The 22,361-nt window shown below is 38.2% G+C and overlaps 1 protein-coding gene across 5 annotated transcripts in view; it reads left to right on the top strand.

The window, feature by feature from the left end:
- The window catches only part of ctnnd2b (catenin (cadherin-associated protein), delta 2b), an 81,933-nt gene that overhangs the window by 52,674 nt on the left and 6,898 nt on the right, over positions 1–22,361 (top strand). For 3 of the 5 annotated variants that reach the window (XM_088395809.1, XM_088395812.1, XM_088395813.1), the window contains 12 exons: positions 353–647; positions 1,793–1,849; positions 6,860–6,992; positions 8,821–9,034; positions 13,452–13,638; positions 15,490–15,607; positions 16,209–16,391; positions 19,180–19,353; positions 19,799–19,949; positions 20,483–20,747; positions 21,267–21,360; positions 21,475–21,601. In XM_088395809.1, the coding sequence (XP_088251935.1) occupies positions 353–647; positions 1,793–1,849; positions 6,860–6,992; positions 8,821–9,034; positions 13,452–13,638; positions 15,490–15,607; positions 16,209–16,391; positions 19,180–19,353; positions 19,799–19,949; positions 20,483–20,747; positions 21,267–21,360; positions 21,475–21,601 (1,998 nt within the window). The remainder of the gene's footprint in view (positions 1–352; positions 648–1,792; positions 1,850–6,859; positions 6,993–8,820; positions 9,035–13,451; positions 13,639–15,489; positions 15,608–16,208; positions 16,392–19,179; positions 19,354–19,798; positions 19,950–20,482; positions 20,748–21,266; positions 21,361–21,474; positions 21,602–22,361) is intronic. The other 2 variants (XM_088395811.1, XM_088395810.1) reach the window with 2 other exon arrangements.

Genomic DNA, 22,361 nt, shown 5'->3' with positions numbered 1-22,361 from the left:
CTCGTACATATACTCGGGCGACCCAACATCACTTTTGGTTCACCTTCTTGTCATTTTTCAAGCTAAAGCACAACTGTATTTACTTTTTGTGGTTTTAGTTTTTGTGCAAATGGGGATAGTTAACTTTCAATCTAGTTTTTATTTATTCATTCATTTATTCATTCATAGTTTTATACTTTATTTATCTATTTATTTATTTATTTATTTATCAATCTATTAATGCTTTTTTCTCTTATTTTCTTCTTATCCATTCTACCATTTGTGCTGTTGATGTCCCGTGCGTAAAACCTGGTTTTGGAATGTTGGTATATTGTCCTCTTCCTCCACTCTGCTCCTCTTCAAACTACATTAGTGGTGAACCAACTGTACCAAGAAGTCCTCAACTATCTGCTCTGTCCCTACACTTTAGCCCCATCTTCCCCCGGTGTCGACCCAATCCCCTTGCAGCGAACGGGAAGCCAGAGCGCCGCCTCCACCTTCCAAAGAGGCAGCTTCGCGACAGGAGGCGGTCCTGACTTCAACCCGTATCGCACGTTGCAGTTCTGCCCGTCCACCGAGTCGCCTTACAGCAAGTCGGGACCGGCTCTCCCTCCCGAAGCAGCCTTGGGCCGATCTCCATCTGTGGACAGCATCCAGAAGGACCCAAGGTGAAGTATCTTTGCTCGAAATCAACTCTGGCTTATTGATCTTTGTTCTATTCCCTTGCCACTCTCACTCACTGAACTTACTGAGGTCCAGATTCACAGAATCAAACCTATCAAGACCCAAGAAAATTTAAGGCCGCTTTCAAGTTGCACGATTTCGTCCTCTTCAACGCAACTCCAGTTTGTTTTCTCCATCAACTGTCGGCGTGATATTACACCAACTATGTCAGACTACTTTTACGCTCCTCAAAAGTTCATTGTCAGTATGGTAGTTGAGCGCAATTAAAACTGAATCTGGGCTTTAGTATGATGCACACATCACACCACATCTTTCACTGTCCTTTCTAGTTTGCGTGACAGCTCACCTGCACACACCAGAGGTCCAATTGAATTGATTTTTTTTTTTATTTGTTTATTTATTTATTTCTCTAATGAGTCTCCGACAACCATATTGTGTACAAGAGGTAGACAGTGAGTGAGGAAAGAGAATCAACTCATTGAGCGTGTGAAACAAAGCAAAGACCTCAGTCTAAAATTTCAATTAAATTTAGCCTCAGCCCAATAACTTTTTTTTTTTTTATATTCTCTCGAATGAGCGGCTAACTCTCGAAGGGTTTTCTCATGTTGTTGCCATTGCTCTTTCCTCCTGCCATCATTGTTTCTTTGGGCTCTCCTGCACATTTTCAGCGATGTGTCCCTTCCGGCAACCACTTGTATGCACTGATATGACACATCTAGTACAGAACTGTGGTGCATTCTTTATTTTCACAACATGTGCAGTCATAGTCAGTCATATACGATTGCCCGAGATGTGGTGAAAGCATCTGATTGAAGCAACACGGGTACATAATATAATCTACAAATTAAAAAATAAATAAACTGAGGGTGGGTCCAATTTAAAAATATACCAAGAATTTGCAAGGAAGTAAATTCCTGCAGGTTCATCATACTTTGTTAAAAAATAAACCATAACATGTCATCCTCCACCACCTGCTCTGTGTGCATGTACTACTCCACCTCCTCCACCTGATAACCAAATGCTGAGAGAAAGTCAAGTCTAGTTGCTTTACTAATCATCACTACTGATTACACTTTTCTTGCCAGACAGCCAACATATACCTCTCTCTTGTTTCTCTCTACCTCGATAGGTACGACCCTGAATTCCTTGTGTGGAATCAAAATCAAGCCGAGCAAAGAATGACAAAGTAATCCTACTATTTATTTCTATATATTTATATATACATTCTGTTCATCTATCTTACCTTTGTCTCATTCACTAAATCTGTCCATCTTCGCTTTATGGCACAGGTACATTGGGACATTTCCATTTGTATTATCACGCATGTACATTTTGCATACGATTATATCAAACAGGAATCGTCTTCAAACCAACACTTGAAGAACAGATGCTGCTTTTGTAAAGTTCTCGGCACTCGATTGTGGCGGTACATAACACTGAGATGACTTCTTCTTCAGACTAAAATTGCTCCTAATTATTTAATTTATTCCTACTTTTATTCAATAACAATCATGGGATTAGATAAGTAACTAACTAGGCTATTTTCACATTTGCAGACATTAAACTGACCAGAAAGGAGATAAATATTCTTCATTCTCTCCTTTGGCTTTCTCGCGAGCCCCCTTCATCCATGTGCCTTTCATCTCTTGATTCATCCAGACATTTTGTCATTGTCTGTGTTTTCTAACTTTAGTATGTGATTGAAACTCGCAGTCTTGTTCAATTGCAATTTTAGCTTCTGGATTCCGTTTTATTTTGAAACGTTTTGTTGCATATGATGCAATTCGGCCTCTATTTATTATTTCGTTAATATTTACAAGATAAATAGACGTACCCGCCATTTATTTATTCGACTTTAGTTGACATGTAGAATGATAGGTGATAGGGTTGGTTTGCTGATCGAGTGATTGATTTGTTGATTGGTGTTCTGGCAGATCAAGGCTCATTGGTACTGAGACAGCCTGCCTCAATATACTCAAATTTATGTATGCAATGTCGCTTAAAGCAATGAAAGATTTGTGCGAGACTCGATCTGGCCCATGCCAAATGTTTTATTATGTTCCATGCTCATTTGCGTCTTTGTTCCCTTTGTGTGTTTGTCGGTGTGTGCGTGCCAACGTGCTATTTATTTAGTTCCATCCTCAGTTTGCAGTGGTGTAACGCAGTTAATCAACTGTGCTGTCATATCTTAGCTCACAAAAACTTGTTTATTTTATCCTCGTTCGACATCAAAATGTGAAACTGCATGGTGTTTTATTTCATTTGATTTTTCACAAAAACACAAACGAGTGTGTGGGCAGCACACAAAACTGGCAAATAAATCATCAAAAAAAATTCATCTTTAAATCAGTAAGCCTTCATTAAAAGAAAAATAGCAAAAGAGCAACTGTGACTAGATGAAGTCAGCCAAACTGTAATACTTGAAGGTACAAACAAAATAAAACAGCTGTGACCCCATGATGTTGCTGCAACAAAATAAAGAGATCATCATGGTCCTTTTTCACAAACAAGTTCAATTTATGTCTTTTTTTCAAAATCAGAAAAGTAATATTAGTTTGTGTTTTCAATTGTATCAATTTGTTTTGTAGAAATAGGCAAATAAATTTAAAACTCCCCATCAGAAATTAGCAATTAGAAATAGCCATGCCCTCTTTCCCTCCACATATTGGTGCGAGTTAAGTCCTGCTCTGGGTGTTCTGCATCCTAACATAATGAATTGTAGCATAAACACACACACACACACACACAAGTGGCCATGAAAGATAGCACCACCTGGTTGCTTAGAAACAAAGAGTGAATTGACAGTCCGTCACTACTTTTGTCCCAGTCCATTGAATTGTCAAATGAAACATTAAGCTCTCTTTGGTAGCAGAAGTGAACACACACACACACACACATATTGGCACGCTGAGTAATTTGATGAGGGAAAACAATGCTTTCTCAGAGAGTGATTCAGTTTTTCCTTTTCCGAATATCCTTTCCTTCACCCTGGACTGTATTCTAATTATAAGTCCGACTTTTGTTAATATTCAAGAAATCCACAAGCCCAGCAGAAGCGAGCTAGGACTGTGGCTAAACAAAAACAAGCTATTTATAGTACACACAGAAGCTGATAGAAAAGGAACCAACACAGATCACTTGGCAATTTACTTGATGTGCCTTGAAGTGAAAATATTAGAGATGAGGTCATTAATCTTGCCATCAAAACTTCAAGATGTAGTCATGTAAGCATTATTATTCTGCTCAATTTCTCAAAATAAGTAACACTGTGTCAGATCAAATGTGTTAAACCACATACGCTTTTGTTTATGAGGGTCGCTGAGGTCATTCAGCCGTACCTCAAATATAAACAAAACCTAAATAGGGGTTACAAAAACATTTGCACACATTAATCATACATGACAAATTCACGACGACAATAAAATGGCATTAATGGTTAGAAACGATTGCACAAGAATGATTTTTCATGAATTTTATGTGGCTTGATGTTCACAGATGGTTCACTTGTATTTATTTATCCTGCTGTGATATTGACAGACAATGTTTTGGGCTGGGAGCACATGCCCTCATATTCCCTTTCTTTTTTTTTTTTGCTGGAACACACATTCACAGCAAGCGAGACAGACCTGCTGAAAAAAAAAAGAAATAATATAGCTTCGGGCTGACTTGATAGTTGAATGAATGAACCATTATAGTGCAGTTCTTTTAGGCAGGAAAGAAAGAAGAAAAGAAAACGCTTTAGATTTAAACTGATTTGCTCTTGCGTTTGACAGATGTAATGGCCGCTGGTAATTTGGTCCCAGAATATCCCCCACTTAATCAAAAATTCCACAACATGTATGTTGTATGTGTGCTTGCCTGAAGAAGGAATTAGGCTTTGAGTTTGATCCACTGTGACATCCCACTTTATACTCAGGCATTTTCTTTTCTTTTGCTGCATGCTTTGTTTACCTCACTCTCTTTGTTCTATAACTTATGCATGGTGTTTTCTCTCGTTCTAGTTCGATAATAAATATGTGAATTGATGGAGAGTGAGTGAGCAAATCCTGTTAGTGTCCTTTTATTTATTGCAAGTGTCACCTGTCAAGTCCCTTTTAGATTGTAGCTATGAAGCACTAATTGCTTTGTTTGGGTTGAGAAAGTCAACCATAACAAGTGTGACACATTGTTGTGGTTTGTAGAGTAATAAACCACTTTGCATGATATTTATGTGGTTGTTAGCCTGGTTGCTACATACTGTACATATACAGGACTGTCTCAGAAAATTAGAATATTGTGATAAAGTTCTTTATTTTCTGTAATGCAATTAAAAAACAAAAATTTAATTAACAAAAGGCTTGCAATATTTCAGTTGATTTGTAATGAATCCAGAATGTATGACTTTTTTTTTTAATTGCATTAGAGAAAATAAAAAAACTTTATCACAATATTCTAATTTTCTGAGACGGTCCTGTATATGGAGCGTTCTATTCTTGGCATACTCCAAAAAGTTGATTCAATTGGTTCATGTACTACTCTCCACTTTAAAGTTGGAAATTGTCATGTTTTTAATTTGTGTGGCGATTGGGTGGCGATTGGTTCAAGGTGTATCCTGATGATGATGATCATGCGAACTTTAGCATTAAAAAAGAAACACAATTGCAAACCAGCCAGATAGTTTCCTTTGAGTTTGTAAGTGCTCTTTCCCGTAGCTGCTGTTCAGATTTTCAAATGCCAGCATGTCTATTGGGATTACTATGATGGAGCATTCAAAGTACGATGCAAGTGAAATGGTTTACAATCTACCTACTCTATATGTCGAACCAAAACATCTTAGAAATCTGAAACATTCATATCAAACCGGAACTCACGATATTGTACCTCTGACAAGCTGTATCACCAAAAGTTAAATTATTACAAGTAATAGAGAGAAAATCATAGCAAAAGCACTTCCTTCCACCTACGGGCAAAATCACATTGAGTGGAAAAAAAAAAGATGATCCACTTTCAGTTGGTCCCAAGAAACAGGATGCTTTTATCTCTTTTGATTATTGATAAGTCTCCCAAAAGTAGGAAGCTTGTCAATATCTGATAAGCCTGAGTAAGCCCTTCTTCAACTCCACTTTCAGATTTTTCCTTAACTTTATTCTCTCTTGTCACATCATTCTCACATTAATTATTTCTTTCATCACAAACACCCTTTTCACATATTTATAGGGTTACTGAGCTTGCCTGAGGGTACATGTGTATGTTGGGGTGTTTGTGTGAAAATGTGTATGCACTGTAATTCTGCCTGAGAGCAAATACATTAAGCAAACCTTCAGCAGGCTAAAACTAAAGTAAATATGCCCTATGGAGGAAAAGTCTCATTTGCACCAGGGAAAACGTGTTTGTGTGGAATTTGCTATTTGGTTCACAGAACACGTGAGCCTGATGCAGAAGTGGTATAGAAATAGGGCCAACCTGAATGTAGAAAGGTTAAAAAAAAAAAAAACGGTCAGTGAAAAACATGAATGATACCATTTGTTTTTAATAGGAAGAGTTTAATTTTATGTTGCAGTAAGACTGTCCCATAATCTGAAGTTAAATTATAAATCATTGGACTGCATTCGTGGTTTGAGTTTGTTGAATTTCACTGTTAACATTTATTGTTGATATACATATATACTAAGGTGATATTGTTATTTCTGTTATTACCGTATTTTCCGGACTCTAAGGCGCACCTAAAAACCAGAAATTTTCTCAAACGCATACAGTGCCTTATAGTCCGGTGCGCCTTATATATGGACCAAATTCCTAAATTTAAACTGGCCCGAAGCATTGTGTCATGAAATCAATCATAAGTGGCCCGCTGAAGACTATGAATCATGAATCAAAAAGACTATGGATCATTATTTTGTGATTATAAAGTAATTTGTTGCGTCTGAAGTTGAAATAAAAAAGATAATTTGATTTGGATTAAAAATCTGACCTGATGCATTAATGGTGCGCCTTATAGTCCAGTGCGCCTTATATAAGGACAAAGCTTTAAAATGGGCCCTTCATTGAAGGTGTGCCTTATAGTCCGGAAAATACGGTAAATGTAGCAGTCACTACCTTTTGGAATCTTAGTCGCTACTTAACAAACATTTCCAATCAGGTGCACACTCTCTCAAAATAAAGAAAATAAAAAATGGTCCCACTTGTAGTCATGTTCTCTTTGTGTCTATCCCTGCAGGGAGTTTGGTTGGAGGGATCCAGAGCTGCCGGAGGTGATCCAAATGTTACAACATCAGTTCCCATCGGTCCAGTCCAACGCCGCCGCCTACCTCCAACACCTTTGCTTTGGAGACAACAAGATCAAGTGTGAGGTAATGACTAAGAGGACAAACTTTTGTCATTTGCTCCACTGGACAATCTGTTTGTTCCAACGTGATTGTATTCCTCCAAAGACCAAGCACTCAACGGGGTTCCTGCTTTTTTTTTTTTCGGTATTCAGAGAAGTTTGAGCCCTGCCAGCACGCCAGCTGCAATTGGTTTATGACAGCGCATGCAAGATTGAGGATTTGGGCTAGACTCCAGATGACATGCTTTACTCATTATGAGACCTTTGTGCCTTTGGGTTGTAATGTATGTCAAAATGGTGTCCCCTTAATCTCAACATGTCAAACCAGAACCCAAATACACACACGCACACACACACACACGCTGGAGCGTGCCCTTTACAAAAGCCGATTTGTCAGCAATTCCGCTTTTCCAACGAAGGAAAAAACCAAAAAGATTTCCCTGATAACTTGAGTTTTTACACTGTAATCCTCGAATGTAGTTCAAAAATACACTAGACCTGTTTTTTTTTTTTAATTTTAACAAATCATGTTGAGGAGAAAATAGTGAAAGCAAACATGTAATATCATGACGCTTGAAACATTGCCAATAAGAAAAAATCTGATAAAGCAACATAAATAATGAAACTTGGATCTGCAAAACTGAGTTCCGATAATCCTCGAAACCCCATAAATCTATTTTATCAATTCATTTGTATTTTTATTCACCTGTGGCTCGCAGCAGGAAATTACTGATTGTAATCTTTCATCAAGCAGAAAAAGATCACTTCATTCCAAAAGAGTGTAATTTCTTTTTAATTGAATAACTAGTCCTTAAACCCTGAAATCATATATTACATTTTATATTGCATCCCTGGAGGCACAGTGAAGTAAAAACAAATATACAAGTCAGTTCCATAGACTGAAATTCAAAGCACACCGCCAGGAGACTCGTTTTCAAACGTTGAGCTCCATATTAGATGGCATTAATATCTCATTACACCGTCTTAACACAACTTTGAATATGCCGCTGCTCTTACTGTTTAACCTTGTGACCTCTTGTCACTCAAGATCCCTTTTGAAAACATCTGTCTCTCTAATGCGACTCCATTCAACTTTACTCAACGGTATTAACCCTGCCCATGAATCTAAGGGATCTAATTGGGACAAGCAATATTCTTCAAAGCACATCCATCAGCATGAATTAAAAATACAGTGAGAAAGCTGAGGAATAGCCGGGGATGAGATTGTGTTTTGCGTTTCTCTCTCTCTCTCCATATCCCCCGAACCACTAAGGGGAGGGAGGGGTTGCTGCTGAGGACTGCCTCATTCTGGTAGGGGATCTCAATGCTCTTGGTAGGACATGAGTGGGAGGAAATCACACTCTTTCAAGTGTGAAAGTGGTTTAACATATTTAAAATGTAACACTCATTTAATATTCAGAAACACAGTCCCCTGACAAGAGCCAGATTAATACATAAAAACCTCAAAGGTGTTCTTCTTGACAGGAACCGTTCCAATCTGGAATCAGGAAAGGAAGGACAATTAAGTATATTAATTCAAGCTGAAAAAATTAGACCGGAAGTCTAAAATTCTCGATCGGGACATCGCTAATCCCGCTTTGTGATTGGTTTGGTCATTCAGTGGTGAGGCTCTGAGAAAATCAGCCGGCTCAGGAGAAGATGATTCTCCTGATTTTGTGAACTCTCTCAAATGCCGCAAGAAGTTTACTGAGAAAATGCATTTGAATGTACACTAGACAGAAGGATTGAAAAATAAAGTTACACTAACCACTTCCATGCATTTTTTACTTCACAATAAGTGGAAGGTGCCAAGAGATGATACTATACGATTCTTCTACCGTTCTTTTCCTAAGATTCGACGACAAGGAGGCATCCAGCTTCTCGTAGACTTGCTGGACCACCGCATGACCGACGTGCACCGCAGCGCCTGCGGAGCTCTTCGCAACTTGGTCTATGGGAAGGCCAATGACGACAACAAGATTGCACTAAAAAACTGTGGAGGAATACCGGCTCTGGTCCGACTTCTCCGGAAAACCACCGATGTCGAGATCCGAGAGCTCCTTACAGGTGAAACATACACATGCATATATATTTAGTATTTAGTTTCCATTGCTGTTTGGCCCATATTTTGCTTCAGCATTTGTGTTCCACATCAAATTGTCATTCTAAACCCACTCATGTCTCGACTGAAACCAAACTACAAAATAATTAAATGATTACCAGCCGTGTTTCTACTTCTTGCTATTCCCAAAGCCCATTATCATGAAAAGATGTTTAGCTCAAGGACCTTGATAGGCAGTCATCAACACTATAAATAATTTGTCACATTTGACTGATCCACATCCAGAATTCTTTGGGGTTCATTGGAGGAGTTGAGTTATTTGCAGGCATTAGTTGTCACAAAGTCAACTTGCATTATTTCGTACAATAATGGTGCTTGCTTCTTGTGTGTTATAACTTATTTTGACATTTGAGAAGTGATTCAATGATCATTTGGCAAACTCAAGACGACTCGCCAGAACGATATTCCATTTTAAATTTCTAAACTGAGTCGCTGTCTGAGTCGGTTAATAGATGTGTCTTGCAGCAGAGGATTCCGAAAATGCAAATTCCAAATAAACTGGATTTGCCAATGTGTCGACAAATAAGACAAGCACCTTTTGTTTAGTTGTTTCCTCAAAGTTCTAGCAGGTGTGAAATTGATGTGAGGAAACCTCTGGTCTCACTATGACCTTTCTTGTTAGGAGGAAATGTAACACCACACATTGAGTGATCTATCTTTATCCTTTCACAAGAGTGATGAAATAAGCAGAAAGAGCACACTTATCTCCAGTGCTAATATGGATAGTTACAGTAGGTATCCTATATGTGCATTTAAACACGAGTGAATATAAGATATTTTATAAGAAAGAAAATCGACCTTGCATTTTTCCCATTTTTGCAGAATAATAAGACAAAACACTGCTGCCTTTTGCAAAATACAATTAACTAAAAAAAACAACTAAAGTGGAAAAATTAAGGGTAAAAATAAGGGTATAACAAAAACTGCAATTTTGTTTAACTTCCATAAGTAATCAAATACTTTCACATTTAATAACGTGCATTTAAACTCGTATCCTGGGTGAAAGAAAAAAAAACAGTCTGTGGCTAGATCAACAATTTAGGTAGACAGCAGAATTACCATCAATTTGTTTGGCTAATGCTGTTGTTTTTCGCAGACTTTAACAAGGAATGACCTGAAATGATTAGTTTGAGTTGTAGTGCAGAATGCTTAGAATATTCAACTTATCTTTACAAAACACAATGTCTTTAGTATCTTTAGTCTCTCTCACACACCTCACACCTCGTTTTTCTTTTACATTTTCCTGTACATTGCCATCCTTTGTTTCAACTGTGCCTATCTTTAGTATCATCTTTTCCTCTTTTTGAATCAGGATCACAGCGTGTAGGAAAGCTGCCTGACTCACACATATACTGTACACAAAAAAGAACGGGGAGGCGGGGCTAAGCATCTTGCAGGGAAAATGACCTCTGTTTTCCAATCTCTTTTGCACCTCTTTCGTTCTGTTCCTTGTTAGAACAAAACGTACAGTTTTGGGAGGTAAACAGGTAAAAGTGCCTCTTCCCGGTTGATTCGGTGCACAATGCTTGTGGGTGTCCTTGGGAAAGCCCGCACTACAATGTAGAAAAGAAGACAATTTCTTCCAGTCCCGCAGTGGGTAAATTGAACTCAAGACGTAGCATTAGGATCCCCTGGGGGCTCAGTAATTTCCTAGAGAATACTTAACAGGGTAATGGGATTAAAACACGATGCTACTGAAACCTTATTTGGACAACGCTCATGTATGGAATTCCATCTGTAACAAATAAGAATCATTAAAAACAGCCATCCAGCTTTTGTCCGTTGTAACAAAAACAAAAAAGGCTTTTCTTCACAGTGCCACATAAAATAACAGAAGGCTACTCTGACTTTTGGACCTCCATCAATTCATCAAATTTTTATCAAGCCAGTCTTAGTGAGTAATTACTTTGGTATTCTAGCAACATGAAAGAAATGTCAAGCTAAAATGCAAGAATGTCAACAACACCAAATAGATGATGAGTGAACATGCAGCAAAAAAAGCTATACAATATTTGTTAGCCTTTAAAATATAGACTCCGAATTTTTTAACATACCCGAAACTTTTGGAGAGTTGTTTTATATGCTTCCAACTTAGTGTGATAGTTTAAGAAAGGCCTTTTTCATTTTATTATTTCAACATGACATTAAATATTTATTTTGGTAAGCATGAGATAAGTAATATAGAAAATAGATGGATGGATTTCTTTTTTATTTTAAATTAGAATACCTATTTTGAAAGCATTGAGTACCTGAATTGTTTCCTGCTCCAGTTGCCATGGTGAGACTGAAGGAGGCTAAAAGATGACAAATAGACCGCCCAACCCCGCCCAAACTATTTTTTTCCCACCCCGCTATTCAATAACCAGGTATTTGCGAGGCAATAGTGTTAGCATATATTTCTATGCAGACTCCCCCTGTCACATCAAAATGACAAATGGTGGCGCCAACTGTCCGAGATACAAAAAAATGTGCAAAGAAAAATCAAATATCAATCGGCAGATAAAGAGATGCAGTGATGAGATAGTGAAGTGAATGACAGCCCAAATGAGAACTGCAGAATGGCTTCAGAGACAAAGAAAAGCAACCAACATGTTCATTTCCCCTCTCTCAATACAACAGCGCATTTCTAACCTCCTGCTGCCACTCATGATGTAAGGCTGAGGCAATTAACCCCCTTCATGCGTGTGTATTTGTGTGTATCTGTGTGCATGTGTGTTGTGTGTGTGCGCCGGTTTGTGGGTGCAAATGTGTTCAATCAAAGATAAAGACCCACTCTGCCTTTCTCCTCAGGCGGATGATGTCATATTGCACAGTGGAAAAGAGGCTGGCAAGCAGATGATTTTACTCATATTTACATGGCCATGATCATCATCTGGATGCTTAGGATTTTAAATAAAGAATATAATGTCGATATTTTTGGTCAATTTATTTTTTTCGATGACCTCTGAAGACCGATAAAATGTTTTTGGATCTTCAGATTGAGGACTGTAAATTTTATGTAAATATGTAGCAACCTTTTAGTATTTGGATAAAGACCTTGCCAATTGCAAATAATCTCCAGTAACCATGTCAACATGCATATTTTGCTTTTGACATCCTCTTTTAAGTGCACTTAGCTATTTGCTGTAGTATTTGTAGCTAGGTAGCTTGAACATACTTTATTGTATTGACCTTATCAACAAAGGGCAATTCTTGTCCATGTTCCGTTTATTAGCGCACTTGTCCATACGGAAAACCTTGTTTATATTCTTGCGTGTGTTGAGCGCATAAGGTTAAAAACCAAAATTGTTTTTGTCTATTCAGGAATGCATTTCAGGAAGTTTAACTTGACAGTTCAATCAACAAATTATGTTATAGTCTGAGTTTTTTGTATCTTCCATTTGAACAGCCATAGACATAAACAATATTTTAGTATGCAATAAAATTCATCCTAAAATAGCATCGATTTTTACATTGGGTGGTCATCTATTACATTTATAGTTTTTTTTTTTTTTCCAGAATATTTTTGGTTTTAATTGAAACATAAATTAAAGCCTTTAGTTCGAATGATATGAATAGCACACATCATTTGATTATTGTTATAATTTGGTTAAAAACCAAAATTGTTTTTGTCTATTCAGGAATGCATTTCAGTAACTTTAACTTGACATTTCAATCAACAAATGATGTTATAGTTTGAGTTTTTTGTATCTTCCATTTGAACAGCCATAGACATAAATAATATTTTAGTATGCAATAAAATTTATCCTAAAATAGCATCGATTTTTACATTGGGTGGTCATCTATTACATTTCTAGTTTTTTTTTTCAGAATATTTTTGTTTTTAATTGAAACATAAATTAAAGCCTTTAGTTAGAATGATATGAATAGCACACATAATTTAGCCTCCCCAGAAGTACAGATCCTTGAAAGCAATCAAATGGCCGAGATACTGTACATGTTTAGCAGCATCCCCTCACGGCCATCCACTTGGCCTTCTTGAGATACGGTGATGCCACTGGCCCAGCTAATTAATGTTGCGGAGACATTTACAGCTTCCTTCTGGCCACACACACTGCTCTCTTAACATTGATCTTTGAGGGTTATAATTAAAGCTACAGAGAAGGATGGATTAATGCAGATGTGAGTAGCGATGGACACATTCATACATCCAATTACACGGGCGCATTAGATACAGACACTGATATTTTATCAAGTGAAGGTCAACAAGAATTACTTCAGTAAATTTCGGCCTTGTTATTAGAATCCCCAGTGTAGCTGATATGACAATAATAATCGTTGACCCAAGGAGAAGCCCCTGAAGGACATGATGTTATCGAGATCTTCTGTTTTCCGTGCTGACTTTTCATCCATCTTGTGTAGGTGTCTTGTGGAACCTCTCGTCATGTGACGCCCTGAAGATGCCAATTATCCAGGATGCCCTGGCTGTTCTGACCAATGCTGTGATCATCCCCCACTCGGGCTGGGACACCTCCCCTCATACGCAAGAAGACCGCAAATTACATCTCCACTCCTCCCAGGTCCTTCGCAATGCCACCGGATGCCTCCGGTCAGTGACTCCACACAACCACCTCTCATTGTTGTGTTCTTTAAAGGTCCCACATTTGATTAAGATGCAACATTTTTGTGTGTGTGCCAATTCTATTCAGCTATGCTTATGCTACTTTCAAACTGTAATGTTGCAAAAGCAACAAGTTTGTGGAACCGTCAAGATTTTGACCTACTGTGGGTTCTGATCGTGGTTAGATACAGTAGTATAGTGGGTATAATGTCTAGACCCCGAATGTAAGACATTCAGTCTTATTTCAATGCAAAAAACACCGTCTTATATTCGAGCCAATACGGTATTTAGGTTATGTTTTGTCTGGGAAAAGTGACAGACTTAGCCGCTCTCAAGATGACTCATTATTTGACTTTAGTGTGTTGGTGTTTATTCATTCGGATGACACCACTTGGAATTGGAACATCACAGGTTTATAAATCCCTTACTTATAAGAAGACCAATGAATGTAATTCATGTGTTTTCACAATTTTATGTGTATTGTAGACGGTCTGGGAAAAGGAAGTGGATTATTCTTATGTCTCCCTAAGCTTTATGGCTTTTAAGTTGTGACAGCGCCTGCTCTACAAAATTGTTTTTTTTTCTGTTAACTTGCGCTTATTTTCAACTTCAGTATGTGAATGCCCAAAAGTGTCAAGAGTTCTACACCCTGTCATAAAAGCTACAGGTAGCGATGTCTTTTGAAGGCTTCAGTTGCAGCGTATTGGGTTTGAGCCCCGGTGGTGTTGTGGTGCAAAGCAAGTCTTAGCGTGGATCAGCTGCCTAAACTCAAATTCTCAATTCATCTTTCTCATGCCTCGTTAGGGAATGCCGGGACTCTGATTAAAGATGGAATATTTCATGGCAGGTTTGGTATATCACTGACCACCTGCTCCCCCTCGTCTTCCCTCTTTTATGCAACCCACTCTCTCATTCTCTTTCTAGCTATTCCTATCTCGAGCCTCCATTCTGCCAGACTATTTCAATCAGCCCGTTAACAATTTTTTCTTGGCCTCCCTTTGGCTCACTGCTTCTTACTTTAGAAAAATGATGTCATATGCCATAAAAGCCTTTGTGGTTCCAAGCAGAATTCAAAAATTTCATGCACTTTTTCAAAACATGCCTGTTATCCTAGTAACCAAATCAAATGTTGATTAATTGGTATGACGGGGGTGGTCGACTAGTTAGCACGTCCGCCTCACAGAGCGGAGGTTGTGGGTTTGACTCCTTGCCTGGAGAATTAAAAGTCCGATGTTTTTTTCCAACATCGTGATATGACACAACTGGATTCATTACCTCATCACTATTCATCCGTAACACAGCCGATGGAAACAGAAATTTAATACAGTCCAACTACAGGCAAGGAACAGCTCAGAATTCCATAATATTATGCGCTGGCACTCATGGGAAATCTGGTCAGGAACTCATTTGGTCCTCAGATGTTACCATGTGCATCATATTGATGGTTCATAATGTATAGGCCTAATTTGTTTAGTACTAGCATGGACTGTATGCACCTTTAAATTACTATCCTTCAGAATATTATTTATTTTACTATGCATTGTGACATTTTTACTTATATAACATGTTGATGTATATTTAGTAGACCAGTTCACAAAGCATAGCACCCAAAGGCAAACCCCCAAACATAAAAACTAAGGTTATTTTGTATTAAGGGAAGGTTAAGAATATTTCAATGCACCCGAGTACCCGACAGATCACATATTTCCTATGTAATTAATTTCTCTTTAATAGCGTGACATTCAAAAGTTACACCTTACACCTTGGGAGTGTTATTAATGCGAGTGCGGGTTATATATTAATCCATGTGTGTGTGTGTGTGTCGTGTACGTGCATCAGCAATGTGAGTTCTGCAGGCGAGGAGGCCCGCAGGAGGATGAGGGAGTGTGAGGGTCTGACAGACGCTTTACTCTACGTCATCCAGACTGCACTGGGGAGCAGTGAGATTGACAGCAAGGTAACACATTCTCACACTACACAAAGACACCTACACACACAACAAACGATCATAGATGAATTACAAAAACAATTTGAAAAAAAAATACACAGACCATGCAAATAGGCAAACAGTTGGAACGAAGACTGATAGAAGTGCATGAAGCACATTTCAAAGGCAAACATGACTGCAATAAAAGGGATTTGTTTGAAACGGATGCCATATAACCTTGGTTATAGCCCAGGTTAGATGTTTTTGTCTGTGTGCATTTCTATTGAATCCTTACATATACAGGACAGGGCCAAGGTCTCAATGATTCATTATATTTGCTCTCCAAGCAATTATATGATTCGATGTGGAACTAGAATGTCGTACAATGGCCAGGCAGACCTCCCCCAAGGCAGAACTGGTAAAAATAATACTGCTTTATATGTAATGTAAATGTGGAGTCTGTATACTTGCGCTTAATTGAAGGTATTTTTAATAATAACGGGTGCCTAATGATTTTTAAGAGTTCATTATTGTGTTTGTTTTAAAATGATCTTTATTTCATTTGAACAGGAGTATCTTCTGTCAATAATGACCTTTCTCATCTTTTCTGTTCTCTACTTGTCGATGTCAGACCGTTGAGAACTGTGTGTGCATCCTGAGGAACTTGTCATACCGTCTGGCAGCAGAGACATCTCATAACCAACAAGGGGGGTCTGAGGAGCTTGATGGTCTCTTATGTGACACCGGGGGGAAGGATGCAGAGAGTTCCGGATGCTGGGGCAAGAAGAAGAAGAAAAAGAAGGGACATGACCAGGTCAGGAATTCCATTCTTTATTATTGCATGTCATGACTCTGGGGGATGATAAACATTAGAGTCACAACAACAGTGGTGCAGATTTTGGAATTTGACAACTATTGACTTGTGTGTGCAGTGCTGTGATTTACAGATAGTAATTAGTGGTTATCTCAGCAAGGTATGTCTATTAATTTTGCTAAATTCAAGAAGACGACTGGAAACCATTTGGCTGTGCTTCATCCGGTAACATCATCATGTCTTTGAATAATTGTAATAAATGGTGTATTACTTGGAGGTTTTCAACAAAAATACATTGAGGTTTTTTAGTATAGGGTGTGTGGAAATTTGAAACAGATCTCTAGCATTGGGCAGAATCTTTGAAAAGAGCAGACAATGAAACACATCACTGATGATGAAACCAGAAGGCAACTGCTTGGCTTTGCATTCACTCAATAAATCTATCAAGGGGAAGCTCCAAAAGTGAGACTTTGACACATTAAAACAACACCTTATCTTTTATTGGTTAGCTAATCTTCGTTAGTGGCTACCTGTGTTTATTCATCAAAATGTTCATTTTAGTTCATTTTTATCTATTATCAATTTTTTGGGCGCGCCATCATCACCATTTGGTGTCAAATTGAGCTCTTTTATTTGATGCTCCATCTTCTTGTCATGCTTAGAATAAGTAATCAGAGACACATTCTGTCTAATTAGCAGACATCGTTTACACTTTGAGAAGAGAGGGAATGGAGAACCCAACATATCCGGTATGTGAATCACCAATTAGTTTCAATTTCCCCCCCTTTTCATTTCAAGAAAAGGCTAAATAAGATTTGAAAATGGTAGTACTGAGCAAGCAACGTTTGTCAAAGTCTCTGTATTATTTTTTTTTATAACTAAAGTAGTAATCCTGTGTTCACAATTAAAAAGATAAGTATAAACTCATTGCTTTTAGTCTTACACAACATTTTCTATCTGTCACCACTCCAGTGCAGCTGTAGCCGATTATCACGGAATAGCAAGTGGAGCTCTATCTTCCTATCCTATTAACAGTGGGTAATTGCAAAAACGATAGAGGACAGCAGAGAAGTAGGTTAGATTAACTACATGGGAGGAAGTTCAGGAGATTACCATCCATAAATTTTCTAGATCACTTGCCCTGTTCACAGTCACAGGATGTTGAAGAATAATGATGGACTGCAGAAATTTTGGGCAATATTTGGCAGTTATCTTAATACCGTATTTTCCGCACTATAAGGCGCACCTAAAAACCTCCAATGTTCTCAAAAGCCGACAGTGCGCCTTATAATCAGGTGCGCCTTATATATGGACCAATATTGAGCCACTACAGCAGGCGTGTGTGTCCAAAGTCCGGCCCGCGGGCCAAATGTATATATCTTATATATGGACAAAGTTTTAAAATGGGCCATTCATTGAAGGTGCGCCTTATAATCCGGTGCGCCATATATATGGACAAAGTTTTAAAATGGGCCATTCATTGAAGGTGCGCCTTATAGTGCGGAAAATACAGTACTTGAAATAGCAGGTTGGTTCTTTGACAACAATAAGATCAACCCAACTTTTCCTGTTGTTGCAGAGGAGCAAGAATGATCCGGTGGAATTTTAGTTTCTCTACAAAACTGTTTCAATTCATCAATATTCTTGAGATGTCTGACTTGAATCACTCTTTTGAGGTCAGGCCACTGCATTTCAATTTTTTCGGACAGCAGTGGCTTCCTACGAGGTGTGCTCCTCAATGACCTCCATTCCTGGTTAAAGTTTAATCTTAGAGACACTTTTGTGACCCTCTCCAGTTTTATTTAAGTTAAAAAAAATTTTTAAAACAAACATTAAAACTGGTGCAGGTTGTTTGTCCACAGATTAAGACAATTCAAAATGGTTTGCATGATCCTTGTAATTTTATGTATCATGCATTACTGTATTTACTTTGTATTATAACAGGCAAGCCAGCCTGGCTCAGTGCTTTGCCCAAGTATTATGAAAATGGAGGGTTGTAAGCAGTCAGGACGAACATCAATCTGTCTAACTTTGTGCCAAAACTTATATGGAAATTATCCTGAAACTAATGGAGGAAGGAAGAAATATTGTATACCACAGTGCCAAGGAAATGCAATGCTGTCAAAATCCTTTACCCAGAAATTCTAAAATTGCAATCACTGCCTGGATCAGGGAATCAGTCACTTTCATCTGGCGCACTAGGAACACATATCAAATTGTTGACGGGTGATAATGTGTACTGTGGAACTCTTTCTTGAAGAACAAGGATTCTATAGTATGATGACTACCATACAGTCCTCTCACAAATGTTCTTTTGCGAGAATTGCGTTTGGAATGTTTACATCAGAAATGGCTCCAGGGCCATTTTCATCCTCGGCTCTTTGTGACTTTGCAAAATACGCAGTACTATATATACTAAATTATACTATAATATCAATTTGTATTATTGTAGTTTGTTGGTTTTCTAAGTGCAATTGCAAAAGATGATGTCGCTAAAATATTTTTAGATGTTTTTTTCTCTCACAGAAATGATTTGTCACAAGCCCTTATATGACACCAAGATATATTGAGCTACATTTCACTCTTGTAGGTAAACCAAAAGTTCAAGAAAAGAAAAGTTTCCATCACGGAGCTATGATTCAATCTGGTCTTTTCTCAAAACCAATAATTGGATTAAACACACCAGATGCAGAATCGGCCAATTGTGACCACTGAAGTACCATTAATTATTGCAAACCAAAACACGAGGGCAATTGTTGAATATCTTGCTCATTGTGATTTTTCACAGTGGGACGGTGTAGGTCCATTTCCAGACTTGGCGGAGCCCCCAAAAGGGATTCAGATGTTATGGCATCCCAGTATTGTCAAGCCCTACCTTACCCTGCTGTCTGAATGCTCCAACCCAGACACCCTGGAGGGAGCAGCTGGTGCTCTGCAAAACCTTGCTGCTGGGAGCTGGAAGGTATAACCTCAAAATAATGTTGGTATTGAAGTCCACAGAGAGTTAGAAAGATCACATGCTCTGGGGAGACTAGCACCTATAAATACTGCCGATAGAGTAAAATTAGAGAAACATGTTAACAAATACAATTTGATGGATATGTTTTGAAATCAGAAGTCAAGGAAAATGAATTCAACTATTTCTGAATTCATTTTGAAAGGGAGGATTTTTTATCTTGCTCTCCTCTTTTGAAACATCTCAAGAGTGTCTTCAAAAGTGCGGCAAGTAAACATTTAGTCTCTACATGAGGACGTCGAGGAGACCATCATCCTCACTATGAGTATATAAACAAGAATTGAAACCTTAGGGAGTTTTGATAGACAGTGGTATGTTGTAAAATTAAATAAATAGAATATATCCCTGTGTGCACCTTTGACAATGTTCTTTTTTTTATGTCCGTGTCCAGTGGTCAGTTTATATCCGGGCTGCAGTGCGTAAAGAAAAGGGCCTTCCTATCCTTGTGGAGTTACTGAGGATAGACAATGACCGAGTTGTCTGTGCCATCGCCACTGCCTTGAGGAACATGGCTCTCGACATCAGAAACAAGGAGCTTATTGGTGAGTTATCAGGCGAAATGATTTGAATAATAGATTTGAAGGCACAGCATCAAACTGCTAATTACTGTATTGGGGATGTTTGCCTTTTTATTTTTAAATTGTTAAAAACCAGGACATAATTAGAACATGATTTATAATTGGTTGTTTCCCCACACCTGATCGATGTCTGGATTTTTCTTTTCTTAAATTAAGCGCACAACGTGATAAGCAGAAAACAAATGAGTAGTTTTTTCCTTGTATTGCTCAGAATTATCAATTGTATCTCTTTCACTTTTCTCCATTTTATTCCTTTGTTTTAGATAATCAGTTCACAACAAATAAGATTTTCCCCATTTTTCTCTTTCTGGGAAAAAAAAGGTTAAACAATTAAACTATCCCCAAGATTTTAGTTAAACAAGGAGCCATGAAAAAACAGGTGCGAAAGGGAAACTCAGATATTGATCTCGCGCTAGTATCTCTCTGATATTGATACCAATTTAATATCAATATTATCCATATTTGCATTGATCCACCCTAACCCTAACCCCAAACAGGTAAATATGCCATGAGGGACCTGGTGCACCGATTACCTGGTGGCAGTACCACCAACAACAACACGAGTAGTAGTGGTGGAGGAAGTGGCAGCGGTGGTGCCAACAGTTGCGCTCTGGTGGGAAAGACCATGTCGGACGACACCGTCACCGCTATCTGCTGCGCTCTGCATGAGGTTATCACCAAAAATATGGAGAACACCAAGGCCCTGAGGGATGCCGGGGGCATAGAGAAGCTCATTGGTGTCGCCCGAAGCAAAGGAGACAAGTAAGTGGAATATTATTTACAAGATACAGATGTTTTTTATTACTATGAATATTTAAATGGCAGGGAGAAAAGAGACAACAGCTACTTAATTCATATCATACATTGTATTCATGAATATGTGTTTTTGCATAATCTAAATAATGAACAAAAAAAGTAATGAAAAATAATTCACTGGTAGACTTTCATATCTGGGTTCCTGTGACCCGTTTTGATTCACATCCAAAATTTCTGATTTGGCGATTGTTTTCAACATCCAATTCTCAACTCAATTTGAGTCACGACTGATTAGCGCGTAATAGCACTAGCCTCATTAATTTTTAAAATGAGATAGACTTTCTGTCCCTGTTATGCAGTAGCCAATCAAATCATCCAAAATAATAGTATCTGCAAAAACTACTTATTGGTAAAAATTTCCTAAGGCCAATTAAAATTGCTGTAGATATTAATTTCGATTCATGAGCCTTTCCTGGAAGGCAGATTGGCTTTATTCTTTTTTTTTTTTTTTTTTCTTCCCTGCTGAATTCCCAGACATAGTCCCAAAGTTGTGAAAGCGGCATCTCAAGTGCTAAACAGCATGTGGCAATACCGAGACCTGCGCAGCCTTTACAAAAAGGTACGTACAGCAGTACAATTTGCTATTTCCCTCAAGTGGAATAAAAAGGACTCAAAATGTAGTTATTGACTGATTACTGCTTTTATGTTTTCCTTTTCTCGTGCTTCTCACTAGGATGGCTATTCCCAATACCACTTTATCGGCTCATCGTCCACAATAGAAAGGGATAGGCAGCGGCCTTATTCTTCTTCTCGTACGCCATCCATCTCTCCTGTACGGACCTCACCAAACAATCGATCGGGTGAGTGTGCATCGTTTTTTTGAGCTTCTTAACGACCTTGGTCCATATTCAGGGTGAGGGTGATTTCAAAAATATTTTAAAAAATGATGCACCTAAGCAACTTATTCTTAGATTTGAAATATTTCAGTAATTTCAGCCGAATTTTTACCATTATATTTTTCACTTTTCATTAGCAAAGATGCAAAATTGGAGCGCAAGTGTCCAAATTGAAAATATGCAATAATAACCAATTATTGAAAAACAACTGATTTATAAGAAATGTATGATGAGACGATAATTGGCAATGCCCTATGTTAATACCATAAATTTACAAATGTTGCTAAAATGACAAAAACATGGAGCAAAGCAAAACATTTTTCAATAAATAAATAATAAATAATAAAAAAAAAATAATTGGAGTTAACATCCATTTCCAAGTTTTCAGTGAAGGCCCTTGCAAGGCAAAAACGGACTCAATTCAAACTTCCCAGAAGGGAATCGAAAGCATTAACTCGGGTGGTGTCTGCTTCATGGTGAGAACCTTGTCATCACCTCCTTCCTTCACTTAGCAAATTTGGCATGTTCTCCTGTCGTCTCTGTGGGTTCTCTCTCCTCATGCTCCGGCCTCCTCCCACAAGCCACAGACACTCGGTTGTATGCGGGTGTGAATGCGAGTGTGAATGGTTGTGTGTCTCAATATGGGAGCCCTCTAATTGCTTATGACAAATGTCAGAAAGTCTGCAAAAAGATGGATGGATTGTTGGAGTAGGAGAGAAATAGA

The sequence above is a fragment of the Syngnathus floridae genome, chromosome 14 (genome assembly GCF_059516105.1).
Source record: "Syngnathus floridae isolate MCC-2025c chromosome 14, RoL_Sflo_1.0, whole genome shotgun sequence".
In the NCBI taxonomy this organism is placed as follows: Eukaryota; Metazoa; Chordata; class Actinopteri; order Syngnathiformes; family Syngnathidae; genus Syngnathus; species Syngnathus floridae.
Note: the sequence above shows the minus strand (reverse complement) of the source record. Positions and strands in the feature narration are given on the sequence as shown.